The sequence below is a fragment of the Scyliorhinus canicula genome, chromosome 14 (assembly GCF_902713615.1).
Source record: "Scyliorhinus canicula chromosome 14, sScyCan1.1, whole genome shotgun sequence".
NCBI lineage: Eukaryota > Metazoa > Chordata > Chondrichthyes > Carcharhiniformes > Scyliorhinidae > Scyliorhinus > Scyliorhinus canicula.
The window spans coordinates 15,651,587-15,675,500 of record NC_052159.1 but is presented as its reverse complement, the minus strand read 5'-3'; the positions used below and the strand labels follow the sequence as shown (position 1 = coordinate 15,675,500).

The window sequence follows — 23,914 nt, the reverse complement described above, 5'->3', positions numbered from 1 at the left end:
TTTCCAACTATATAATTCACTGCATTTCTATACCTCTTCAGTTCTGCAGAAGGTCATATGGGCTCAAAACGTTAACTTAGTTTTTCTCTCCACAGATGTTGCCAGGCCTGCTGAGTTTATCCCAGCATTTACTTTCATGGCCAATTCCTCTTGAAATAAAGGTTAGCATTCCATTAGCCTTTTTGATTGTATGTTTTACCTTCATGCTACCTCTTTGTGACTGATGCACTAGAATACCTAGATCCCTCTACACCTCGGAATTCTGAAATAAATCATTCTCCGTTTAAGTAATACTCTGCTTTTTTATTACCCCTGTCAAAGTGAATAACTTCACATTGTCCCACTTTATACTCTACCTGCCAGTGTTTTGCCCACTCACTCAACTTATCTATATCTGTCTGTCAACTTCCTGTGTCTTCTTCACAACATACTTACCTCCCTATCTTTGTGTCATCTTCAAATTTAGCTGCCGTCATCCAAGATTGTAAAACATTGAGGCACCTGTGGGACTCCAGTCATCACATCCCACCAATCAGACAAACACCCATTTACGCATATTCTCAGTTTTCTGCCAGTCAGCCAGTCTTCTGTCCATGCTCAAATGGTAATCCCTACATCATGTGCTTCTGTTTTCCACAACAACCTTTGATGTGGCACCTTATCAAATGCTTCTGGAAATCCATGTACAGTACATCTACAGGCTCCCCTTTATCCACAGTCCTTGTTACTCCTTCAAAGAACTCTAATAAATTAAATTGATGAAACATGGGTCGGGATTCTCTGATCCTGAGGCCAAGTGTTGACAGCATCATAAACGCCGTTGCGTTTTACAACGGTGTCAACAGGCCCCCAGGATCAGCGATCCTGCACCCTACAGGGGACCAGCACGGCACTGAAGCGACTCACGCAGCTCCAGCTGCTGATGCCAGTGTCAAACGGGCGCTGCGGGTTTGTGCATGCTCTCTCCGGCCGGTGTGAACTCGTGCATGCGCGCTAGTTGCCTTCTCCACGCCGGCCCTGACGCAACATGGCGTAGAGCTACAGGGGCCCAGCATGGAGTAAAAGAGACCCCCACCAGGAGAAGCCGGCTCGCCAATCAGTAGGCCCCGATCGTGGGCCAGGCCACAGTGGAGGCTCCCCCGGGGTCGGATCCCCTCTCTCCCCCACCAGGCAGCCCCACGCAGGATGAATGCTGAGGTTCCGCCGAGTAGGACCACATGTCAACTGCGCCGCAGGGACTTGGCCTATCTCAGCAGCCACTCGGCCCATCCCTTGCGTAGAATCGGCAACTGGTGCCGCATCGGCGCCAATGCCGGCGATTATCCGGTCACCGGAGAATCGTCGGACCGGCGTCGGAGCGGCGTCATGTGAATCGCGTCCCCCCCCGGCCGGCGATTCTCCGACCCGGCCCGGGGTTAGAGAATGCCGCCCATGGTTTCCCTTTCACAAACCCATGCTGACTATCCCTGATTACCTTCAGTTTTTCAAAGCGACCAGCTATAACATCTTTAATGATCTTCCCGACTGACTTCAAGCCTATAATTCCCTATTTTATACCTCCCTCCCTTTTTTAATAGAAAGATTATATTTGCTACTTCCCAGTCTGAAGGACTATCTCCAGGACCACAGGAATTTTGGAAAATTAATACCAATGTATCTACCACCTCATTGGCCTCTTTCGAGACTCTATGATAAAACTCATTAGGACCCAGAGACTTATCAGCCGTAGCTCCATCAGTTTTCTTCGTACTACTTCCCTATTGACTGTAATTTCATGAATTTCCTCTCTCTTACACCTTCTGATTTGTAGCTATTACTGGAATGCTTTTTGGCTCTTCTAAAATGAAGCAAAGCTCTTGTTCACTTTATCTGCCATTTCCTTATTATCTACTATTAACTCCAATGTCGCTCCCTAGGGAACAATCACTCACTGGCTCTTTTCCTTTTTAAATACCTGTAGAAACTCTTGCTATCCGTTCTTACATTTCTAGCTAACTTCCTCTCATGCTCTTTTCTCCTGATTTTAGTCATTCTCTGCCGCTCTTTATATTCTGACCAATCATCTGACCTGCCACTCATTTTTGCTCAATGATATGCTTTTTCCTCAAGTTTGATGTTTTCCATAAGTTATTTAATTCACCCCGGATAGTAGGTCCTCCCTTTATGATTTTTTCTTTCCAGTAGGAGTACACGTATCCATATTATTCTGAAACATCTTTTAAAATGTCTGTCATTGCTTCTGTGTGGATCTATCCCCAGCCAGGTATTCCAGTTCACTTCAGTTAGCTCAGCTTTAATACCCACGTAGTTGCTCTTATTTAAATTTGAAATACTGGCCTTAGCCCCACTATTCTTTTAAAACTGAATGTAGAATTCAATCATACCGTGGTCGCTTCTACCAAGGGTGCCATTACACCTGAGGTCATTAATGAATGAAACATGTCTACTGTCTCCATTCACAGGGCTACCAAATTCAATTGGGTGGAGAAGAAGCATTGTGCGTAATCACTTCAGAGGATTCTATCTGAAAGAGGAGTTTGCAGACATAATTTTATTAAGTTACAACTGGAATCCACTAGGTGTGACTATATTTGGGTCACTTATCAGTTGGAGAGAACGGATCAGGTGATAAACCAGCTAACTCTTTTTGTGTTTAAGGAGCCGTTTCCTCCAAACCAGAGACAGAAGCAGAAAAAGCACCAGAGTGACAAGACTCCTTTGTGGGCCTTACTCTCTCCACCCATCCTGCAAGACTGAACCCTGTTCGCTGTTTGATTATCTGGGTATCATCCCGGTAAATCTAAGCTGCACTCCCTCCAACGCCAAGATACCTTTGTTATGCTGTGGAACGCTAATATATCTGTGAGCTGAAAATGCTCATATTACTCCAGCTGTGGTCCAACTAGGGCTTAGTGTTGCGAAAGCATAACTTCTATTCCCTTGTATTTTAGTTCCTTAGGTAAAGAGGCCATAATTCCATTACCCTTCCCGACTAGTTTCTCTTTCTGTTTGTGCTATTTTAATGACCTATGGACACAATTATCTTTTAAAAAAACACTTTCTCACTTATTACCATCAAGAAAGTACTCTGTTGTATCTCTTTTAGGTCTAAAGCGGATGACCTCACATTTGCCTGCGCCAAATTACATTGGACACAGTTTTGCCCATTCACAATTTCTCGTTGTAATTTTGTGTCTCCATTTACTCTATTTACATCGCTGCCTATCTTTGTGTCATTGGAAAATGTGGATATTTGGATTTCTGTTCCTTCATCTACGTCATGACAGAATATGGTGAGTAACCAAGGCTCCAACACGGGTCCTTGGGTTGCGTCAATAGTTACATCCTGCCAATTAGGATATCTGCCCACTCTCCCTTCTCTCTGTCACCTGTCACTAAACCACACATCAATAGTTTGCTAACAGGTCTATGAGCTTCAATGTGAGCAAACAGCCACTCAAGGGAATCCATGTAAATAACATCCATAGACATTGTGCGATATTAAAAAAGAACAGTTTTGACGGCTCAATATGCTTCATGAATATTAAATTGCAATTTAAAGGTTAGAACTGCAAACACAGTCATGGTTAGTGGAAGGTTAGTCAGGGTTACTCCAAATTTACAGTGCAGAAGGAGGCCATTTGGCCCTTCGAGTCTGCATCGGCCCTGACAAAGTGCACCCTACTGAAGCCCACGTATCTACCCTATCCCCGTAACCCAGTAACCCCCACTTAACATTTTGTGGACACTAAGAGCAATTTAGCATAGTCAATCCACCTTACTCGCAAATCTTTGGACTGTGGGAGGAAACCGGAGCACCCGGAGGAAATCCACGCAGACACGGGGAGAACGTGCAAATTCCGCACAGACAGTGACCCAGCCGTGAATCGAACCTGGGACCTTGGAGCTGTGAAGCAACTGTGCTAACCACTATGCTATCCTGCTGCCATAGGAACTTTTAAACCTGCTTAAGTTTCTCATCCAAAAGTTCTGATAGCACAGTATTCCCTCAAATCCACACGGATGTGTCATCTTGATCTACAGTGGGGCTTGAATTCAGATCCTTCAGATCCACATAGCTAGCATTGCACAAATTGAAGGATTGTCCTGAAGTTGCCCAGGAAGCAAGGACTAACCTGCAGGACGCGCCTGTGGGCACCCTTGGAGGAAAATCATCGGGATACTTGAAAAAAAAATAACTCTTTCAATATTTTTCTTTACAAGTTGTAAAATTATTGGATAAGCAATAATAGACTGACAGATGGTTATGAACCATCTGATTGGGTAATGAAGGAGCCATTCATTTTCCAATTTGCTTGGTTCACCACAAGTATGGACAGCTTTGTGTATTTGGCTTGTTGCAGGAGAGTGAAAGTGGGGCAGTTGGAGACAGGAGGGTCATTTGAGGACACCTCCAAGAATATGTCCAATCAGAGTTGGCAACCGAACACTGAGCTAATGTGGCACTTGTAACAAAGAAATGTGATATTTTATTGAGTGGATACCTTGACTAACTCATATGGAGTAGATTTTCAAGTTGATATTTTGTGTTGTCGAACAATTAGCCGTTGTGGGAACCATCATGATTTTCCCTCCTATTGATAAAATACTTATTCTTTTTTAATTTACTGACATTAAGGCTGTAAAGTAGGCATTCTCAATGGGTCACTTACCTGTTGACACTTTCGTCCAAAATACAAACGGCTTGGGCTCCCCAACTGTGTCACAAGGTAGATAAACGTCCATTTCTGCTTTTACTGACACTGTCAGAGGGTTCCGAGTAACTATTTTTGGCCCTTCCTTTGTCGCTCTGAAAGTGGGCCGTAGTTGAGCAGCGTTGGATGAATTCCCTCCTAGCTTCGGAAGGATTGGGGCATAGTGCAACCTTTTGTTCAATGAGGTGTTTCTAAACAATTGAGCAGGTCTAGTTGTGGTGGGAAGAGTTGTCGGGGCACTTGTCACTGTCGGCAGGGTTGCCTTGGGGATAGTTGCTGAGATTTTCTCTTTAGTAAATAGAATTGGGATCCGTGCAGGATGTCGTCGTTGATCATCTTGATCTCTGGTCGGCATTTGGAAAATGGAATGTCTCGATGACGGTATGTCATTTGTCTTATCTGTTTTTGAATTAGAATCTAAATCAGCATCGACTACTTTCTGAATTATTACTGGGCTTGTTCTGGATAGAGTTGCCAAGGTTGCAGTGGGCGACTTAATAAAATGCCCATCAGGTTTTGCTATGTTTTGCACAGTCCTCGTTGGAAATGCTCTCAATCCAGACTTGTCAGGAAATCCTGACCATGCTCCAGTTGTAAAATTATGGGGCCAAGCCCTTATTGTAGGTGTCAGTGGTTCTTCTGTTACTCCTACAGGAATATATTTGGGAGATTTCAGCTCCGAGCCTTGGTCTGGAATGGACATTATGCTGAGATTTGCATCTGACTTCCATTTATGCTTTGCAATCCAAGTTAAGCTGTTTGCCTGTTCTGTGTATGTTTCTTTAACTTGTTGTCTGCCTTGTGTGGTTACTGAATGCTGTCTTGAGCGGACTCTATCTGGTTTATTATTACTTTCAGATGTCCTGTTGGCTTCCAGTCGGCCTTGTTCCTTTACTCCCACTCCAGCAGCTTTCGGAGTGGGCAAGGCACCGTGTGGAGAAAGGCGTGGAGCCAAGTTTTCTTTGTCCATTGAGGCTGTGGTTTGAGACGGCAAAAGAGGGACATGTCTGAAGGCTACGTTGGTCAGTTGGGCTCCTGGCACATTTTGTTCTGTTGCTTCACTGGGCGAAGCAATGTCCTGGTTGGGAAAGCATGAAGGAGCTATAGTTGTGTCAGGGGAAGAAGCCAGTTTTGATGGAATATCACTTCTATTTTGTCGAAGTGTGGACATTCCGTGAGACGTTTCGACCTCTGGTGATTTAGTCTCAGTTTCCAAATCTGTCACAGGTGGCACTTTTGGCTCAGTGTTTGATGTTAGAGTTTCACTAGAACCCTGTATATGAGAAGCAGCGCTTGTGGTTAATGTTTCAAAGTAATTAATTGCAGATTCTGATGTCAAAGTAACTGTTGTAGAAATAGGAAGTACAGCCACTGGGACAAGTGGATTTAAGATAATATCCGATGTTTTTCCATTGTCCTGTACTCCCGCTAATTTTCCAGATCCCACCGGAACTACTGAGGCTGTGGTTGGTATGTATCCACCGCTTGACTGCAGAAAATCTGAGGTAGTAGTGAGATCTGGAGATTTACTAAAGGTATTGGCCATCAGAGGTGATACAGTAGTAGTGTCAAGGTTTGTAACATTGTGCAATTTGTAATCCCTTTGAATGTCTAGTCCTTCCGTAGTTTCAAGTGTTGCCTGCGTTGTTGAAGCTAATGGTTGATGTGACTTTGAAGGCTGTGGCACTTGAGAGGGAGGTGTTCCTGAAGATTTGGTTGTATATGGAGACTTTATAACGGTTAAGACATTGACTGATTTTAGTTTTGGTTCTTTTGTTGTGAGTTGTTCTAAAGCAGGCAAAATTAATTTGCTAGAAGCTGTGGTCACTAACTTTGAATCTGGCTCCTTTTCTAATATAATCTTGACTTCAGCTTGACCATTTTCAGGATTGCTCATTTCTGCTGGAACGGACTTCATTGATGACTGGGTGATTGATGTCACACTTACCTGGGTTGGCTTTGTTTCTTTGGTCCTGGCTATTGGGTATAAATGTTGCCTTTGTCTGTACCTATTTGGCCGATACCTCCTTCTGCCAGGCAGTCTTCTCCTTGAATAGTTTCGAGAAGGAATAATGGACATGTTTTTGCTATGGCCAGCCTTTGCATTAACATTCACAGCAGTGGTTGCCTTTGCCATGGTGCTTGGCACCATGGCTTTCATTGTAGTAGCTTTGGCTGCAGTGGTGGGAGGAATGGTAGCACCTGTTGTGAAAATAGCTGGTTTGGTTATGGTATTGGGGCCCACGGTTGAAATGGCCGCTGCTTTAATAGGGAGGGGCAATGTAGTGGTAGTTCTAGTTGACAAGGTAGGGGCTCTGAAGATCATTGAAGTTGCTTCAGTTGTGGTCAAAGTGGTGACTGATGTGCTTACTAAAATTAGATCTCCTCTTATAAACGTGCTGCCTGTTTCACTGTTAGAATTTATGTCTGCAATATCAGTTATGGAGTCCTTTCCAGGAATCTTCCTTGCTGGATGTGTAACAGCTTTAGCCGTCCTAGCTTCTGTGAACTCCTCATAGACATCAGTTTCTGGAGCATTAGTTTTACTTTCAATGACAGATACATCATCATCATCTCCTGGTTCCCGCGGAATTGGCTGTATCTTAATTATTTCCCCTCTTGGCTCAATACTGGCCTGTTCCAAGGCTGTTGGCCATTCCCAAATCTCTGACTCATGCGTCAATTTTGAAAGGAACTTGGCCGCAGTGCTGGGCTCAGTAGCACTTTGGAGAGTGGGGTCAGTATGAGATGCACCAGAGATTTGTTTTTTGGCAGAATTAGGATCACCTCTTATTCTTTGCTGCAAATGATTTTCCTGGTGTTTCAGAGTTTTGTTAAGTGTCGTGTTCTCCAGCATATTGTATTCTTTTGCTATTACAGTACGGGGTGAGCTTACATGTATTAATTCATCCTCTGAAAAATTTAGATCACCAGTGCCTGAGGATTCCGCCATCCCAGACTCTTCTTCTGAGGTGGTTCCTTTTGGGTAACTTGCTGCAAGGAGATTCGTTTGGTTTTCATTTCGAGCTGGAGATATGGTGGTTGACTTATAGATTTGGAACAAGGTGGGTGCCGTTACTTTAGGGATGGTTTTTGCCCGCACTTTTGCCAGGATGTCCGCCCACTTTTGTGGGTCAATCTTTTTATTGGACATATTGACCCTTCTGCGGGAATCCCATCTTCTCCGGCCTTCTGTGGCTGTCTTCCCCCTGCCCCGCTGTGGCCCTAGCCTTAGTTTGATGTTCCTGCTTGATCCTGCTTGGGGACGGTCATGCGTGTCATCAGCGTGAAGGCGTTTGCGCCCAGCAGGTGCTTTGCCAGTGTATTTATTGTAAGTTACCTGTTTCTGACTTTCATATGCCGTCTCTCTACCTGAGCCTTCCTGTTCCTGAGCCACTGGACCCTCCGTTCTTATGAAGAGTTTGGGAATTGGTGCTCTACTACCTTTCCTCTTTTTGACTGGTTGGCCATGCAACTTTTTAATGACTGCCACATTAATAGTCAGTGAATCCATGCCATACTTGTTGATGGCTAGACATCTGTAATGCCCACTATTGCGAACGTGACTAGATTTGATGACCAAAGTTCCATTCTCCGTTACAAAGCCACTGGTAGTGTTTGATGGGGCTCTGAGCACGTTGTTATTGGGAAGGATCCAATTCAACTGGGCATTTGGTACTGCGGTGGCAGAGCAGGGCAGAGAGTATGTATCTCCAGAATGTACAGTGACGCCATTTTCTTCCACTTGGCTTGCATGGACTGTTGTGGGTTGTACAACAACCCGATAGGTCATCGTATCTGTGTCATCCTTAACAGCTGCAATGCACTGGTATAAACCTGAATCATAATAACCTACAGCCTTCACTATTAACTTCCCAGTGTTAGAGACAGAAACACGGTTATCTTTGCTAGTGTACGGAGCTTCCAAATGTGTGCCATTGGGAAACATCCATTCTACTGATGGACTCGCTGAGGCAATGACCGGACAGTTCAGCTGCAGCATAGTCCCTGTAACTAACACATGATCCATCCTTGTCCCCTCATCTTTTATTAATACCCAGTTGTTCTTGGCTTTTGCTGCATTTTGAATTGGAAAGTGCTGTGACAGGTACATTGAGAACAGAAGAACGACATGGCTTGCAGTAGTGTGCCTTCTATTAAGCTGGATATCGATGTGCTGTTGCATTAACCATGAGGGCTCAGCCATAACTTCAGCTCTTACACCGGTGTAATAGTACGCATCGTTGTCAATGGCTTGTTTATAGCGATAGCTCAAGTTGGGTTCTTTGGACAACATTAAGTCTCTTTCTAATCTTACAGGTGTCTCACTGTAGTAGGCAATGAGTTTCCATATCCTCTGCATCCTTTCTTGATCCACGTGGCATGTGAGAGTGACGGAAAGGGTCAGATTGACTGCAATTTCTCGCTCATTCAGACGATGCCATTGAATCTTTGTATCGTTCCTTCGTCTGTTGAGGTGGCAGACAAAATGGTTGTGGTTTCCTTGCTGGTCAGTGACGTTCAAAGTCATGCTTCCAAATGGCTTTTGATAGTTTTGATGCAATGCATCTTCATCTTCGGTGTCTTCCCATTCACTAATGTTACTCTTCTTCAATGGGGACACGATTGTTGGCTTCGTACAGCTGAGGTCATTGGAATCCAGCTTAAAAAGCTCCTTTTTGGTGAACTGTTTGGGCTCAGAGCACAGAGAGCACTGTCGCCCTCCTGGATACGTTCTGTCCTTTTTACATTTTACGACACCTGCGAATGGGAAGAAAAGAACCATCAAAGCATTTTGCCAGTGAGGGTGAAGTCCTGCCACCATAACCAGGATTGGGATCCTTTTTCTGTTATAAATTCATTTTTTCCAATTAAGGGGCAATTTAGCGTGGCCAATCCACCTGGTTTAGGGGCTGGTTTAGCACACTGGGCTAAATCGCTAGCTTTTAAAGCAGACCAAAGCAGCACGGTTCAATTCCCGTACCAGCCTCCCCGATCAGGCGCCGGAATGTGGCGACTAGAGGCTTTTCACAGTAACTTCATTGAAGCCTACTTGCGACAATAAGCAATTTTCATTTCACCTATCCTACACATCTTTGGGTTGTGGGGGCGAAACCCACGCAAACACGAGGAGAATGTGTAAACTCCACACGAACAGTGACCCAGAGCCGGGATCGAACCTGGGACCTCGGCGCCGTGAGGCAGAGGAGTGGGATCCTAACCCACGGGGACTGCCCCAAGACCCAAAAAATCCCAGTGGGGGTAGAAAGTGGTTCGCCACTTCATTGAATTAATTAACCGCCCCAACTCCCATTGGAGGGTGGTCGCGCCACTGTCATTCCCATTTCTGGGAAGGTGGTGGGAAGACTTTGGACTTCCCTCTTAACGCCTTCTGCCACCATTTTCATAAGCCCTCCCAATTCCCAACTTGCCTCTGGAGTACTTGTAAAATCGAGCCCATTACGTCTGTTAATCCAACCCTTGTGCACGGATTGAGAGATAGGAACAAGAGTGGGTCATTCATCCCCTCAAACCTGTCCAATCAATTTGATTACGCTAATATGTACATTAGCTATATCTGCACACTTTTACTCCATATCCCTTAATATACTTACCCTTAACAAAAAATGTAATCTCAATCTTGGAATTTTCAATTAGCTCACAGCCTTAACAGTTTTGAGAGGGTTTTCATATTTCCATTTACGCTTTACCTGAAGATGTGCTTCCTGACCTCAACCTTGATTTGGTTTACAATGATGTAGCTTTTCAATTTGAGCCGATTACAATCATTGTATTGAATAATGTAGTAGCTAATACAACTCTCATTCCTTTATTTGTAAGGTAGCCATAAAAGCAATAAAGAAATTTATATTTCAAGTGGTTGCACAACTGCACATTGATTAATTTGAGCTTTGTAAAAATGAACTTTAGACAAAAGAACCAATTGATAACATTGGAACAGGAGTAGGCCATTTCGCCCTCTAGTCCTCTTCCATCATGCAATCAGATCATGGTTGATTATTATCTCAGTTGCATTTGCCCACACTTGCTCTCAAGTCTTTGGTACCCTATCTACCCTACTTTGCATGAAAAAAGTGTAGCTGATTTCCATTCTTAACGGCCTGGCACTAATTTTAAGATTATGTTCCCTTGTTCTTGATTTTCCCATTGGAAGAAATAGATGGAATAGGTGATGCTTTGGGCTTTGCTCACGTGTGATCTGGGTTCAACGTGAGCTGGGAAGATGGGATAAAGCCTGCTCCTGGATACAGGTTGTAAGAATCCTTTCTTGGGTGGCACGGTGGCACAATGGTTAGCACTGCTGCTTCACAGCGCCGAGGACCCTGGTTGGATCCCAGTCATTGTCCGTGTGAAGTTTGCAAATTCTCCCCGTGTCTGAGTGGATCTCATTGATGGCACATCTCACACTCTACGTACATTCTATGAGGGTGGCACAGTGGTTAGAACTCCTGCCTCACAGCGCCAGGGACCCGGCTTCAATTCCGGCCTTGCGTGACTCCCTGTGAGGAGTTTTCACGTTCTCCCCATGTCTGCATTGATTTCCTCCGGGTGCTCTGGTCTCCTCTAACAGTCCAAATGTGTGCAGGTGAGTTGGACTGGCCATGCTAAATTGCCCCTTGGTGTCCAAAGGTATGCAGGTTAAGTGGGGTAATGGGGCTAGAACGTGGGAGTGGACCTAGGTAGGGTGCTCTTTCAGTGGGTTGGTCCAGACTTGATGGGCTGAATGGCCTCCTTCTGCACTGTAGGGATTCCATGAGGATTCTACATTATTAGTAAAACGTTTCTCCAAAATCCCATGTGGGACTTATTTTAGAGACTACCTCATATTTCTGACACCTTTGTTTTGGATTCTTTCACAAATGTCAACATCTTTTCCACGCCTAGTCTATCCAACCACTTCATAATTTTAAAGAATTCGGCCAGGTTAAATCTCACCAGAGAAGAGAACCCCACCCAGCCTGTTCAGAAGGGAAGGGAGATTCACCGCACATCTGAATATACCTCATCCCGGAGCAATTGCTACTGAGATTGGAAATCGAAAATGCTCCATTTGAAAATCGCTTATTGTTACGAGTAGGCTTCAATGAAGTTACTGTGAAAAGCCCCTAGTCGCCACATTCCGGCGCCTATCCGGGGAGGCTGGTACGGGACATTTCCGACTGACATTCCTCGCCTTGGCGAACGCTAATGAAAGAAAGATATCAAATGACACATATATTCGTACATGGTGCAAAGTCACTGATTACCTGCAGCCTCTCTTTCCCAGCCCAGGAGCCATTTTAACCTGCAGTCACATGACCACGGATTCCCATGGAGGTAGATGCTTTCCAGCTGTGACATTGAGTGGAGCATTTCCCTGGGTAGTGTCCTGATCAAATTATCGGAGAGGTAGAGGTGCTTTACCGATGAAAGTTTAAAATGCTGCAGAAATGAAAAGGTTACGAAGGTGCTCGGATGGATTTGCTGGAGCAGGTTTCCTTCGAGGTGGACCAGTTTCAGAGACGTCAGTCCATGGAATGCGCCCGGTTGAATGAACTCAATCTTATTGTGGTCAATGTGCAGGCGTAATAAATTCACCAGTCCCTGAAAAATCTGCCTTGTTACGACACTCAATTTGTTGTAGCTCATTTTAAGGACCTGCAAGAGGAGGGTAATTAAGTTCAACAATAATGGGCAATTGAAAACATAGCTTAATCAGTTCAGCATGCAGCATGACTTATTACTAAAGCACCGTGGCATTATATTAACAAGAAGCACGTGTATCACTTTCACAGATCATTGCGGCGGTTAGTCTTGTGCTGCCCACATTGACTGAACTTTATTGGATCATCTTGGGAGGTTTGGGGGGCAGCGGTTGAAGGAGACGGAGGAAGGAAATACTAGAGAGAAATATCTATGGCACTAATAGGGACCTGGGACAAGTTAACAGCAAAATGCTAATTCCTCAGACTGTAGGGACAGAAACAAATCTATGTTGTTTTTTTGATTAAGATCTATCGATGCCTGACTGTTAAAATATTTTTCTTCAGGCAGCAAGGTGGTGCCGTGGTTAGCACTGCTGCCTCGCGGTCCCAAGGTCCCAGGTTCGATCCTGCCTCTGAGACACTGTCCGTGTGGAATTTGCACATTCTCCCCGTGTCTGCGTGGGTTTCGCCCCCACAACCAAAAAGATGTGCAGGGTAGGTGCATTGGCCACGCTAAATTGCCCCTTAATTGGAAAACATTAATTGGGTACTCTAAATTTATTTTTAAAATATATTTTTCTTCTTTGCATCCTATTCCCTAGATTCTTGAACAGTGACACATGTAAACTCATACATTATCATAGAATTTACAGTGCAGAAGGAGGCCATTCGGCCCATCGAATCTGCACCCTACAGATTGGAAAGAGCACCCTACCCAAGGTCAACACCTCCACCCTATCCCCATAACCCAGTAACCCCACCCAACACTAAGGGCAATTTTGGACACTAAGGGCAATTTAGCATGGCCAATCCACCTGACCTGCACATCTTTGGACTGTGGGAGGAAACCGGAGCACCCGGAGGAAACCCACGCACACACGGGGAGGATGTGCAGACTCCGCACAGACAGTGACCCAAGCCGGAATCGGACCTGTGACCCTGGAGCTGTGAAGCAATTGCGTTAACCACTATGTTACCGTCCTGCCCCTATGCTACTGTGGTCGCCAATCAAGAAAAGAGGAAAAGAGAAAACCCAGAACTATAGATATTAATAACGGGAAAATTATTTGAATCCGTCATTAGGGATGTGGTAACGGGGCACTTGGAAAATCTTGATGTGTTCAGCCAAAATCAACACTGGGCAGAGTGGTTACAGATTTATGAAAAGGAGATCGCGTTTGACAAATCGATTTTTTGAGTTCTTTGAGGTGAAACTAGCAGTGTAGATAAGTGAGAACCAGTAAATGCTGTACATTCGGGTTTCCGAAATGAATTTGATAAGGTTCGCCACAGGAGTGATGGACCTTACACAAAATTAGGGTTCATGGGGTGGGGTGGTATTTTAGCACGGATTGGGGTTGGTTAATGAACAGAAAGCAAAGAGTGGGAATAATTGAGCCATTTGTGGGTTGTGCTGGCTGACTTGCAGTTGCAATGCCTTCATTTTAAAATTCTCATTTTTTATTTCAAATTCCTCCATGACCTTGCCCCTTCCTTATTTCTCTGATTTCTTCCAATCTCCCAGCCTGCTGAGATATCTGCACTCCTCTAATTCAGGCCTCTTGTGTATTCCCAATTATAATTGCTCCATCATTGGTGGCCGTGCCTTAAGTTGCCTGGGCCACACGTTTTGTGGAGCAGCTGAGGCCTGGGCTCACCCTTGCCACATTTGAGGCCCTTAACTGGCCTCTCCGCTTCTCTACATGGCTTTACTTGATTAAGCAACTTCTTGAAACGTACCTCTTTGACCAAGCCTTCTACCTGAACTAATATCTCCTTATGTGGCTTGATGTCATTTTTTTGTTTTATAATGCACCAGTGAAGGGCCTTGACACATGTCATTACATTAAAAGTGCTATAAATGTAAGTTGAAATGAAATGAAAATCGCTTATTTTCATGAGTAGGCTTCAATGAAGTTACTGTGAAAAGCCCCTAGTCGCCACATTCCGGCGCCTGTCCGGGGAGGCTGGTACGAGAATCGAACCATGCTGCTGGCCTGCTTTAAAAGCCAGCGATTTAGCCGAGTGAGCTAAACCAGCCCCTGTTGTTGCTATTGTTGGGAGCACCATAAGCATCAGTGCTTGGGCCTCAACTATCTACAGTCTTTATCAATGGCCAGGATTTTCCAGATGGTGGGGTTCCTCTTCCCATTGTCCAAGGAGTCGGCAATCAATGCATCACTGCTATACTAGCTGCTCCACATTTAACACTCCAATGAGCATTAAGTGACTAGAGATGGGACTTCCACACATCACGAAGTATGAAGCTGCACCTCAGAGAGCTGTCCAGTCCCAGCAGTCCCAGAAATTGCAGTGGACATGATTGGGACTGCAAACAGCCCCTGGGAGTCGAGGACCGGTTAGATGTGGGGTTCTCAGGGCGAGGAGGGGAGGTAAGGCCCAGGGTGGGGTTGGTAGGTCAGAGGAGGGTAAGGGTGTCGGTGGAGAGGCTGATTAGGAAGGAGCATCTGCAAGGGCCAGACGTTTTGGCGGTGGGTAACTGACTTTCATAGAGGTGAACCCCCAAACCTTACCCTTTCCACCGAGGGCCTGAGCGCAGTGTCACTTTCCAGGCATCCCCCCATCCTGGTCCCAGAACTCCTCCGCTAGCCTGAAAATTGATTCTGGGTGGGAAACGACAATTAAGCAATCATTAATTTGCCACTTATGGGCCTCAAATTGGGGAATGGATGAGCTGGCTGGCCAAGGCCTCAGCTGTCCCACATAGCCCAGTGGGAAGGTCACCCAAGGAAATTTCCAGCCTCTGCAACAAGAACCGCCCAGAGGAGAGCGTAAAACGGCCGAGTGACTTATATGAGGGGACAAGGTGTAGTTTTCTAATACAAAAGCAAAATGTGACAGATAGAAACTAGGAGCAGGAGTAGGCCACTCGGCCCTCTGAACATGCTCTGCAATTCAATATGATCATGATTGATCCTCTATTTCAATGCCATATTCCTGTATTCTCCCCATACCCCTTGATGCCATTAAGATCGAAAAGTTTATCTGCTCTTTCTTGAATACATTCAGTGACTTGGCCTCCACAACCTTCTGAGGTAGAGAATTCAAAAGGTTCACCACCCTTTGAATGAAGAGAATCTTTCCTCATCTCAGTCCTAAATGGTCGAAACCCTTCTAGTTCTAGATTCCCCGATCAGGGAAACATCCTCCCTGCATCTAGTCTGTCCAGACCTGTTAGAATTGTAAACATTTCAATCAGATCTCCCCTCATCCTTCCAGACTCATGAATACAGGCCCAGTTGAATCAATCGCTCATCATAGTACAGTCCTGCCAACCTTGGGATTAGTTGAATGCACCTCTGCTGTACTCCCTCTGTGGCAAGGGTATCCTTTCTCAGGTAGGGAGACCAAAACTGCACGCCCTGCATAACTGCAGTAAGACATCTCTACTTCTGAACTCAAACCCTATTGCAATGAAGGCCAACATACCATTTGCCTTCCTAATTGCTTGCTGCACCTGCCTCTCTACTTTCAGTGACTGGTGTACAAGGACACCCAGATCCCAATATATCACCATTTAAATAATAGTCTTCATTTTTGTTATCTATAGATTCAGGACATCTGAAAAAAGTGCTGGAAATACTCAGCAGGCACCAAAAGAAATTTCATCGTGAGAGGCGAAAGCAACGCTCTTGGGCAAGAAAGTCTTGATGCACCATATAGTAATGGTTACTTCGAGCCTCCATTTTGGACCCAACTTTGAGAGTTATGAATGACGGCCATTTTTAAGGGAAGGATGGTCAGGTGAATTTCCACAGGTAGAGAAGTATGGTGGTTAAAAATCTCAGGCGGCTACATTGTAAGCAACCAATATTTTAGTCTTTCACCCTGATTTCCAACAGAGAAGGAAATGTGACTCAATGGCTCGTCTTTGCGCCTAAACCTTATAGATATTTTAAAATTTCTTTGTGGCATTTATCCCTGTACAAAAGAAAAATGACAATTACAATTTTAAACGCATGCTGTAATTGAAATATTTACATCCAGGAACCAGTACTACCTGCAATGATTGTAAATCTTCAAAAGCTCCAAAATGACAATTACAATTTTAAACACATGCTGTAATTGAAATATTTACATCCAGGAACCAGTACTACCTGCAATGATTGTAAATCTTCAAAAGCTCCATCCGGAAGCCTTTGGATTTCATTTCCGTGCAGCATCAGGAGCTCCAGCCTTTGAAGTCCATGAAATGAAATTTTGCTCACAGTTTGTATATTGTTAAAGCTGCGAGAATATGGAAGAAGAAGATCATTCTCCTGCACCTTGGTCAAAATCTTTATAAAACCTGACATGGCAGAGTCTCGAGAGAAAACTTGTCAACTTTCCATATTGGGCACTGCTGAATTGTTTGGGTGATTTCATTTTTCCAATTTTCCCACCGCTCTTTATTCTATCAGGCAGATTTATGTGCGGTCCTATCAGCACAGGTAAAGCAAACCTTCATTTACATAGCGTCTTTTTTTGGCTTCAGGCTTCAGGTTAGCACTCACAACGCCAGGGGCCCGGTTCAATTCCAACCTTGGGGGACTGACTGTGTGGAGTGTGTGAGTGGGTTTCCGCCCGGTGCTCCGGTTTCCTCCCACAGTCCAAAGAGGTGCAGGTTAGATGGATTGGCCACTTATTGCCCCTTCGTGTCCAAAGTTAGGTGGTGGTGTTACGGGGTTGCAGGGATTGAGTGGGGGAGTGGGCCTAGTGGGGTACTCTTTTGGAGGGTTGGTGAAAACCCGATGGGCCGAATGGCCCCCTTCTGCTCTGTAGGGATTCTATGAAACAGTCGATGAAACAACTTTACAGAAAATGAAGTACTTCTGAAGTTTTTGAATGAAAGAAATCCAACAGCCAATTTGCATGTGGTAAGGTCCCACAAACAGCAACGATATAAATGGTTAGATAATGTGTCTTAGGTATGTTGGCTGAGGGATAAATATTGGCCAAGCTCCCCTGCGCTTCAAGTAATATCATGGGACCTTTGACATTCATGTCAATGGGCTGACTTCCCAAGTGAAGGACAGTACTGATGACAGTGCAACACTCCTTTACTATTGTGCCACAATTGTCAGCCCAGACGTTGTACTCAAGGCTCCAGAATGGGGCTTGAAACCTTCAACTTTCTAACTCAGGGATGAGAGAGATATCAATGAAGCTATGGCTGATACCATACATGTCAACCTCACAGCTGACTCACTGAGGAGAATTTTAACCCCCTGAGATGTGTACCACACCTACTTCTGGTTTTAATGGAGGATAGAGAGCCATAAACCCATAATTAAATTAGAAAAGGTAATCTGGAAGATGAGGTTGTAGGGTTTTATGGGGCAATACATTGTGTAACAAATGAGGCATGAAGCTACTTTGGAGCTAGGATTGTGAAATGAGGCAGAGTTAATTCACAATGTCTTTGTAATAGATTACCAGGAAATAGTGATCATAATACCATTGAATTCCATGTGAAGTTTGAAAGTGGCATATTCCAATCACAAATAAGAATATTAAAGTTAAACAAAGTCAGTTACATAGGTATGAGGCGAGCTTGCTTACTTTGGGAAAGACCTAAAAGTGTGGCAATGAATGTACAGTCGGAAACATTTAAAGAAATGTTCAATAACATGATCAACCAAAAACTGGGTGTAAAAGATTCATCCATGGCTTACTAAGGAGGTTGAAGATATCATTAAATTTACAGAAGAGGTTTATAATGTTGCAAAGATTGAAGAGGTTAAAGGTGCAAAGAGGCTTATAATGTTGCCCATCCCTAATGGCCCTTTTCAAGCAATGGGCAATAAATTTGAGCCAAGCCAATGACACCCACATCCAGTGAAATCATAAAATAGCCAATATGAGGTTTGGGAATATTTTAGAAGCCACCAAAGAGTCAGAAAAATGTTGATTAAAAAGGGCAAAGTGGAATGAGAAGCCAAGAATCTAAAAACAGATTGTTAAAAAAACTTTGAAAGTGTACAAAAAGAGAAATTAAGGATTGGCAAGCAACGCCCAACTCCCATGAAAGAATAAAGAAAGAATTATGTAAAAAGGAGGAGAGTAGCTAAAGTATACTTTGGTCCCTTAGAAACAGAGACAGGAGAAATCATCGTGGGGAATGAGGAAATGACAGAGACATTTAATATGTGCCTGTCTTCACAGGAAATGGCACAAACCTCGGGGCTAAAAAGAGGAAATTAAGGTTTATATTATCATCAGAAAAGTAAACTGAATGAAACTCAAGGAGTTAAAATCAATCAGATCCCCAGGAACTGATATGCCGACATCCCAGGGTAATATAAGAGATCGCTGCAGAGATAGTGGATATGCTGGTTCTGATTTTTGAACACAGCCTAGATTCTGGTACATTTCCAGCAGATTGGCCTGGCATCAGTCATTGGGAAAGTCGGAATGCATGATTAAGCCAGTCTTAAAAATGCTCTTCTAAAAGCATGGTATGAATAGAAAATGTAAATATTGCTTTACAAAAGGAAAATCCTGTTGACAAATCTTTTTGAGTTTTTTTGAGGAAATAACCATTTGAGACAATAATGGAAAATCTGTGTACTTGGATTTTCAAAAGGCATTTGATAAGGTGCGACACAAAATCTTAATACACACGTTAAGCGCTCCGGGAGTTGGAGTGATTTATTAGATAGCGGATTGGTTAACAGACAGCATGCAGACAGCAGGGGAAAATGGGACATTTTCAAGTTGGCAGGCTTTGACTAGTAGAATGCCCCAAGGATCAGTGTTAATGCCTCAACTATTTGCAATCTATATTAATGGCTTAGACAAAGATGCAGAGAGTAATGTATTTAAATTTGCTGATGATACAAAGCTGGGTGGGAATGTAAGCTGTGCGGAGGACACAAAAAGGCTACAAAGAGATACAGACAGGTTAAGTGAATGAGCAACAATGGTGGCAGATGGAGGGATGCGGGGAGTGTAAGGTTATTCACATTGTCCGGAAGAATAGAATTGCAGGATATTTTTTAAATGCGTGGAACTTGTAAATGTCAATGTTCAAAGAGACTTGGGTGTGCTTACACAAGGAACACAAAATTTTAGCATGCAGGTGCAGCAAGCACTTAAGAAGCCAAGTGGCATGTTAGCCTTTATTGCAAGTGGAGTTCTTGCGACAGTTGCACGCGGCTTGGGGAGAAATACCATGTTCAGGTTGGTTTTCATATTGAAAGAAAGATATTTAGAGTCAGTACAGGGAAGGTTCATTAGATTGGTCCATGGGGTGGGAGGGTTGCCCTTTGATGAGAAACTGAGTAAATTGGGTTTACATTCTCTAGAGTTTAGAAGAATGAGAGGTGATCTCATTGAGTCATTCAGGTTCCTGAAGAGGCTTGACAGGGTAGACACCAGGAGGTTGTTACCCCTGGCTGGTGAGTCTAGAACAAGGGGCACAGTCTTGGGGAAAGTGGCCAATCATTTTGGACTCAGAGTAGCAGAAAGTTCTTCACTCAAAGGGTGGAGAATCTTTGGAATTCTCTACCCCAGAGGGTTTTGGATACTCCATCGTTAAATACATTCAAGGCTGGAATAGATGGAATTGTTCTACGAGGGAATCAAGGGATACGGGAAGCGAACAGGAAAGTGAAGTTGAAGCTGCAGGTCAACCATGATCACATTGAATGATGGAGCAAATTTAACGGACTGTATGGTCTACTGCTCCTACTTCTTATGATCATATGAAATATTCTTGGGAACAACATCACCATGGTTATATTTGCAGCATTAGTAATCCAGCATCCAGTGACATGAGTTCAAATCCCACCATAGCAGCTGGGGAATTACAATGCAGTAAATTAAATGAATCTCAATCATATTGTGTATCAGTAATGATGACTGTGGGTGGAATCTTACCATATTTTGTCAAAGCGTTTGCTCAGGCTGAAAACCGCCATGTGCCTCCCCAGCTACACGGATTTCACTCCAGAACTTCAGCCTCTTTTAAGAAAACAAATGAGTGGGCGAGGATTACGCCGTCAGTCTGCGGGGTGGGGCCTGATAGAACCGGCACCCGGATCCACAGAGATGAGAGACACATCTGTAAAGGGCGCCCCGATCAGAGTCGAAACAGAACAGCCCCCAGCCCTCACCATAGAGGCACAGGGACTCCCACTCCCCTGAACAATCATTGCCAACTCCCTCCACCACGGACAATCATTGGGGGCTCCGCCCCTACCCTGGTCAAAATAATTGGGATCTCCCCTCGCCCACCACGGACAATCAGTGACTCCCCCCCCCCCCCCCCCCCCTCACCCCCACCCCACGACAGAAGTATCACTGGTATTCCCCCTCCTTCAGTGGCCGCCTTCCTCCATGCCTACCAGCAGTGCCAGGGCAGCATGTCACTTTCCCCCCGGGGGCTATGCTTTCCTCTGCACCATTGGGAGATCCCCTCGACTTAATGTCATTTTCCCAAACCTGTTGTAAACCGTCACAATCGTGCAAAGTATGAATATTTAGTGAGAGGGGTTCATGTGGCGGGGGAGGCGCGTGGTTGAAACGCTTCTCTGGAGAGCTGGCCCAGTAATGATTGGGCCACTAAGTTTAATCAATGATCTATCTATTCACCCTTGGAATTAATCATTGTCAGCTTGTATGTTCAGTGCAAATGAAAACACGTATACCCTTTGTTGGCGTTGCAACTACACAATTATATTTCACAGATGTAAGAGATCAGGCAGGTTTTTGACACCATATCCAGAGGTCTACAAACCCGAAGTTGATTCTTTCCACCTCCTTCGGTATTCTGGTCGGCACTGCCGTTAGTGATCGGAAGGTGCAGTGAACTTCGGTTGAGAAATAACAGGCACAGGTATGGGGACATGAGAATGTCAGGCTGGGCAATCCCAGAGATAGAATCAGCACCATGGAGAGGGCCCGCACATTAACCATATTGCGTAACACCTCGAGCATCTTCACCACCCTGCTGGAAGAGATGCGGGATGTTCTGCACAGTCTGTAGCGGAATGTAGGACGATGTGGTTTGATGTTGAGCACACAGGTGGTACAAATCCTACCCTCGCGCTCTCAGGAAATGTCAAAATGGTGCCATCTTTCCAATCTTGAGTGATCCATCAAAAAAAAAGGCGACTGCGTAAAAGTGTAAGCGATGTCCTGGGAGACGCATAAAGTTCCAACTCGTTCTGTCAGAAAAAGAAAGAAACCAGTCAGGTATTGGTCAATAGGTATCAAATGCATTAAACGTGGCATTGGTGGAATGAGAGGGCATCTGTCTCATAAAGCCCTTTATAGACCACGCAGAATCCACTCTATTATAGATTCTACCCAACACATACACAGTCCTTTGAAAGTATGTTCTGCACAGCTTTTCCCTGTTCCAAATGCAAACCCAACAAACTCCAGAAACCTCATATCCTAGAAGTATCTTTGATGTTTTGTCAGATGTTTCCATTGTCCCAATTATTCAGGAGCCAGTTACTAGTTAGATACATATATATTTGCTCACTTTGGTAATGTGTGTTGTTATATTATTGCCATTTTGAAAACGCTACAACTGAGTTTACGCACTTTAAAATAACCATGCAGGCCCCACAATATTTATCATTCATAAAGTGCTGTCCTACTGCTCAAAATCTATTCTTTCGCAATCATATTCTTCCTGAGTCAGCAGAGTCCATAGGCGGAATTCTACGGTCGCCGACGCCAAAATCGCGTTTGGCGATTGGTCGGAGAATCAATTGATCACTGCTTTTGCGATGCTCCGCCCCCTCCAAAGCGGCGTAGTCTGGGAGCATGCCGTACGCCGTATTGACGGCCTCAGGACGTTGCCTGAGGCCCGCCCCCCGATGCTCCGCCCCGACCGGCCAAGTTCCCGATGACGTGGGTCTCTCATGGGATTACTTGCCGGGAACTCGGCGTGGAGGCTGCGGACTCAGTCCAGCGCCGGCACAGTCAGACGAGAGCCGATTGGAAGGGGGGGGGTACTTTGGCAGGGGCTCGGGGCACTGTTGGGGGGTGGTCCAGTGGTCGCGAGTAGGACAAATAATTGGCAGGTCGGGTCCACGCGCAGCTGGCGCCATGTTGCATGGTGTGGCCACTACAGGCCGGCGCCGTGCCCAAAGATTCTCCGGCCGCATCGGCAGCTAGAGCCAGACACTCTACACTGCCAGCAGGCTAGCTCCCAACCAAACGTAGGATCGGTGGCTGTTTTGCGCTGAATGTTCGGTCGTAAAATGCCACTGTTCCCATGCTGGCATGGGGGAATAGCCTGAAAATCGCAGTTCCATGTGTCACACATTGGCCGGGATTTTCCCCTACCCGGCTGGGCGGGGGGTCCCGGCCTGTCGGAGTGCCATGAACCACTTCGGCGTCGGGCCGCCCCAAAGGTGCGGAATTCTCCGCACCTTTAAGGGCTAGGCCCGCGCCGGAGTGGTTTCCACACCGCCGGCTGGCGTGAACGGCCTTTGGGGCCATGCCAGCCGGGGACGAAAGGACTTCGCTGGACGGCGTAAGTCCGCGCATGCGCCGGTGCGTCAGCGGCTGCCGTATGCGCAGGGGAGGGGGTCACCTCCGCGGGGCGGAAAAATAAGAGTGCCCCCATGGCACAGGCCCGCCCAGTGGGCATCGATCATGGGCCAGGCCACCGTGGGGGCACCCCCTGGGGTCAGATCGCCCCGCCCACCCCCCCCAGGACCCCGGAGCCCGCGCGCGCCGCCAATCACACTGGTACCAGAGGTGATTTAAACCACACCGGCGGGAAAGGCCTGTCAGCGGCAGGACTTCGGCCCATTGCAGGCCGGAGAATCGCTGCGGGGGGCCCGTCGACGGGCGCGGCGCATTTCCCGCTCCCGCCGAATCTCGGGGGCGGAGAATTCGGGACACGGCGGGGGCGGGATTGACGCTGGCCCCGGGCGATTCTCCGACCTCGCCGGGGGGGTCGGAGAATTCCGCCCATTATAGGGCAAATCAGCCCTGCTGCAGACCAAATCTATCTTCCACCTGTCTATCTATCTTGTCATCTGTCCCTCTGTCTGTTTTTCTAGCTATCTAATTTCTGAAGAAGTCTTATTGGACTCGAAACATTTACTCTGTTTCTGTCTCCACAGCTGCTGCCATACTTGCTGAATTGATCCAGCATTCTCTGTTTCCATTCCAGGGGCGGCATTCTCCCCTACCCGGCATGACGGAGGGTCCCGGAGTAGGGGAGTGGCGCCAACCACTCAGGGGTCGGGCCTCCCCAAAGGTGGGGAATTCACCACGCCCCGCGCCGGAGCGGTTGGCACCAGAAGACCGGCACAAAAAACCGGCGCCCCCAGCAGCGGGGCTGGCCGAAAGGCTTTCACTGGTCCGCGCATGCGCCGGCAGTGACGTCAGCGGCAGCTGGCCGCTGACGTCACTGCCGGCGCATGCGCGATGTGGGGTTCTCTTCCGCTTCCACCATGGCGGAGGCCGTGGCAGTCGCGGAGGAATATAGTGCACCCAGGGCACTGGCCCGGAGTCTGAGCG

General features: G+C 45.9%; 1 protein-coding gene across 1 annotated transcript in view; it reads right to left on the bottom strand.

Moving 5' to 3' along the window:
* Nucleotides 1–23,914, bottom strand: part of LOC119977418 (matrix-remodeling-associated protein 5-like) — a 66,816-nt gene that overhangs the window by 13,097 nt on the left and 29,805 nt on the right. The window contains exons 2-5 of the mRNA XM_038818300.1: nucleotides 21,162–21,591; nucleotides 16,540–16,669; nucleotides 11,984–12,374; nucleotides 4,674–9,476 (exon numbers count right to left, since the gene is read on the bottom strand). Coding sequence (XP_038674228.1) covers nucleotides 4,674–9,476; nucleotides 11,984–12,374; nucleotides 16,540–16,669; nucleotides 21,162–21,361 — 5,524 coding nt within the window. The 5' untranslated portion in view covers nucleotides 21,362–21,591. The remainder of the gene's footprint in view (nucleotides 1–4,673; nucleotides 9,477–11,983; nucleotides 12,375–16,539; nucleotides 16,670–21,161; nucleotides 21,592–23,914) is intronic.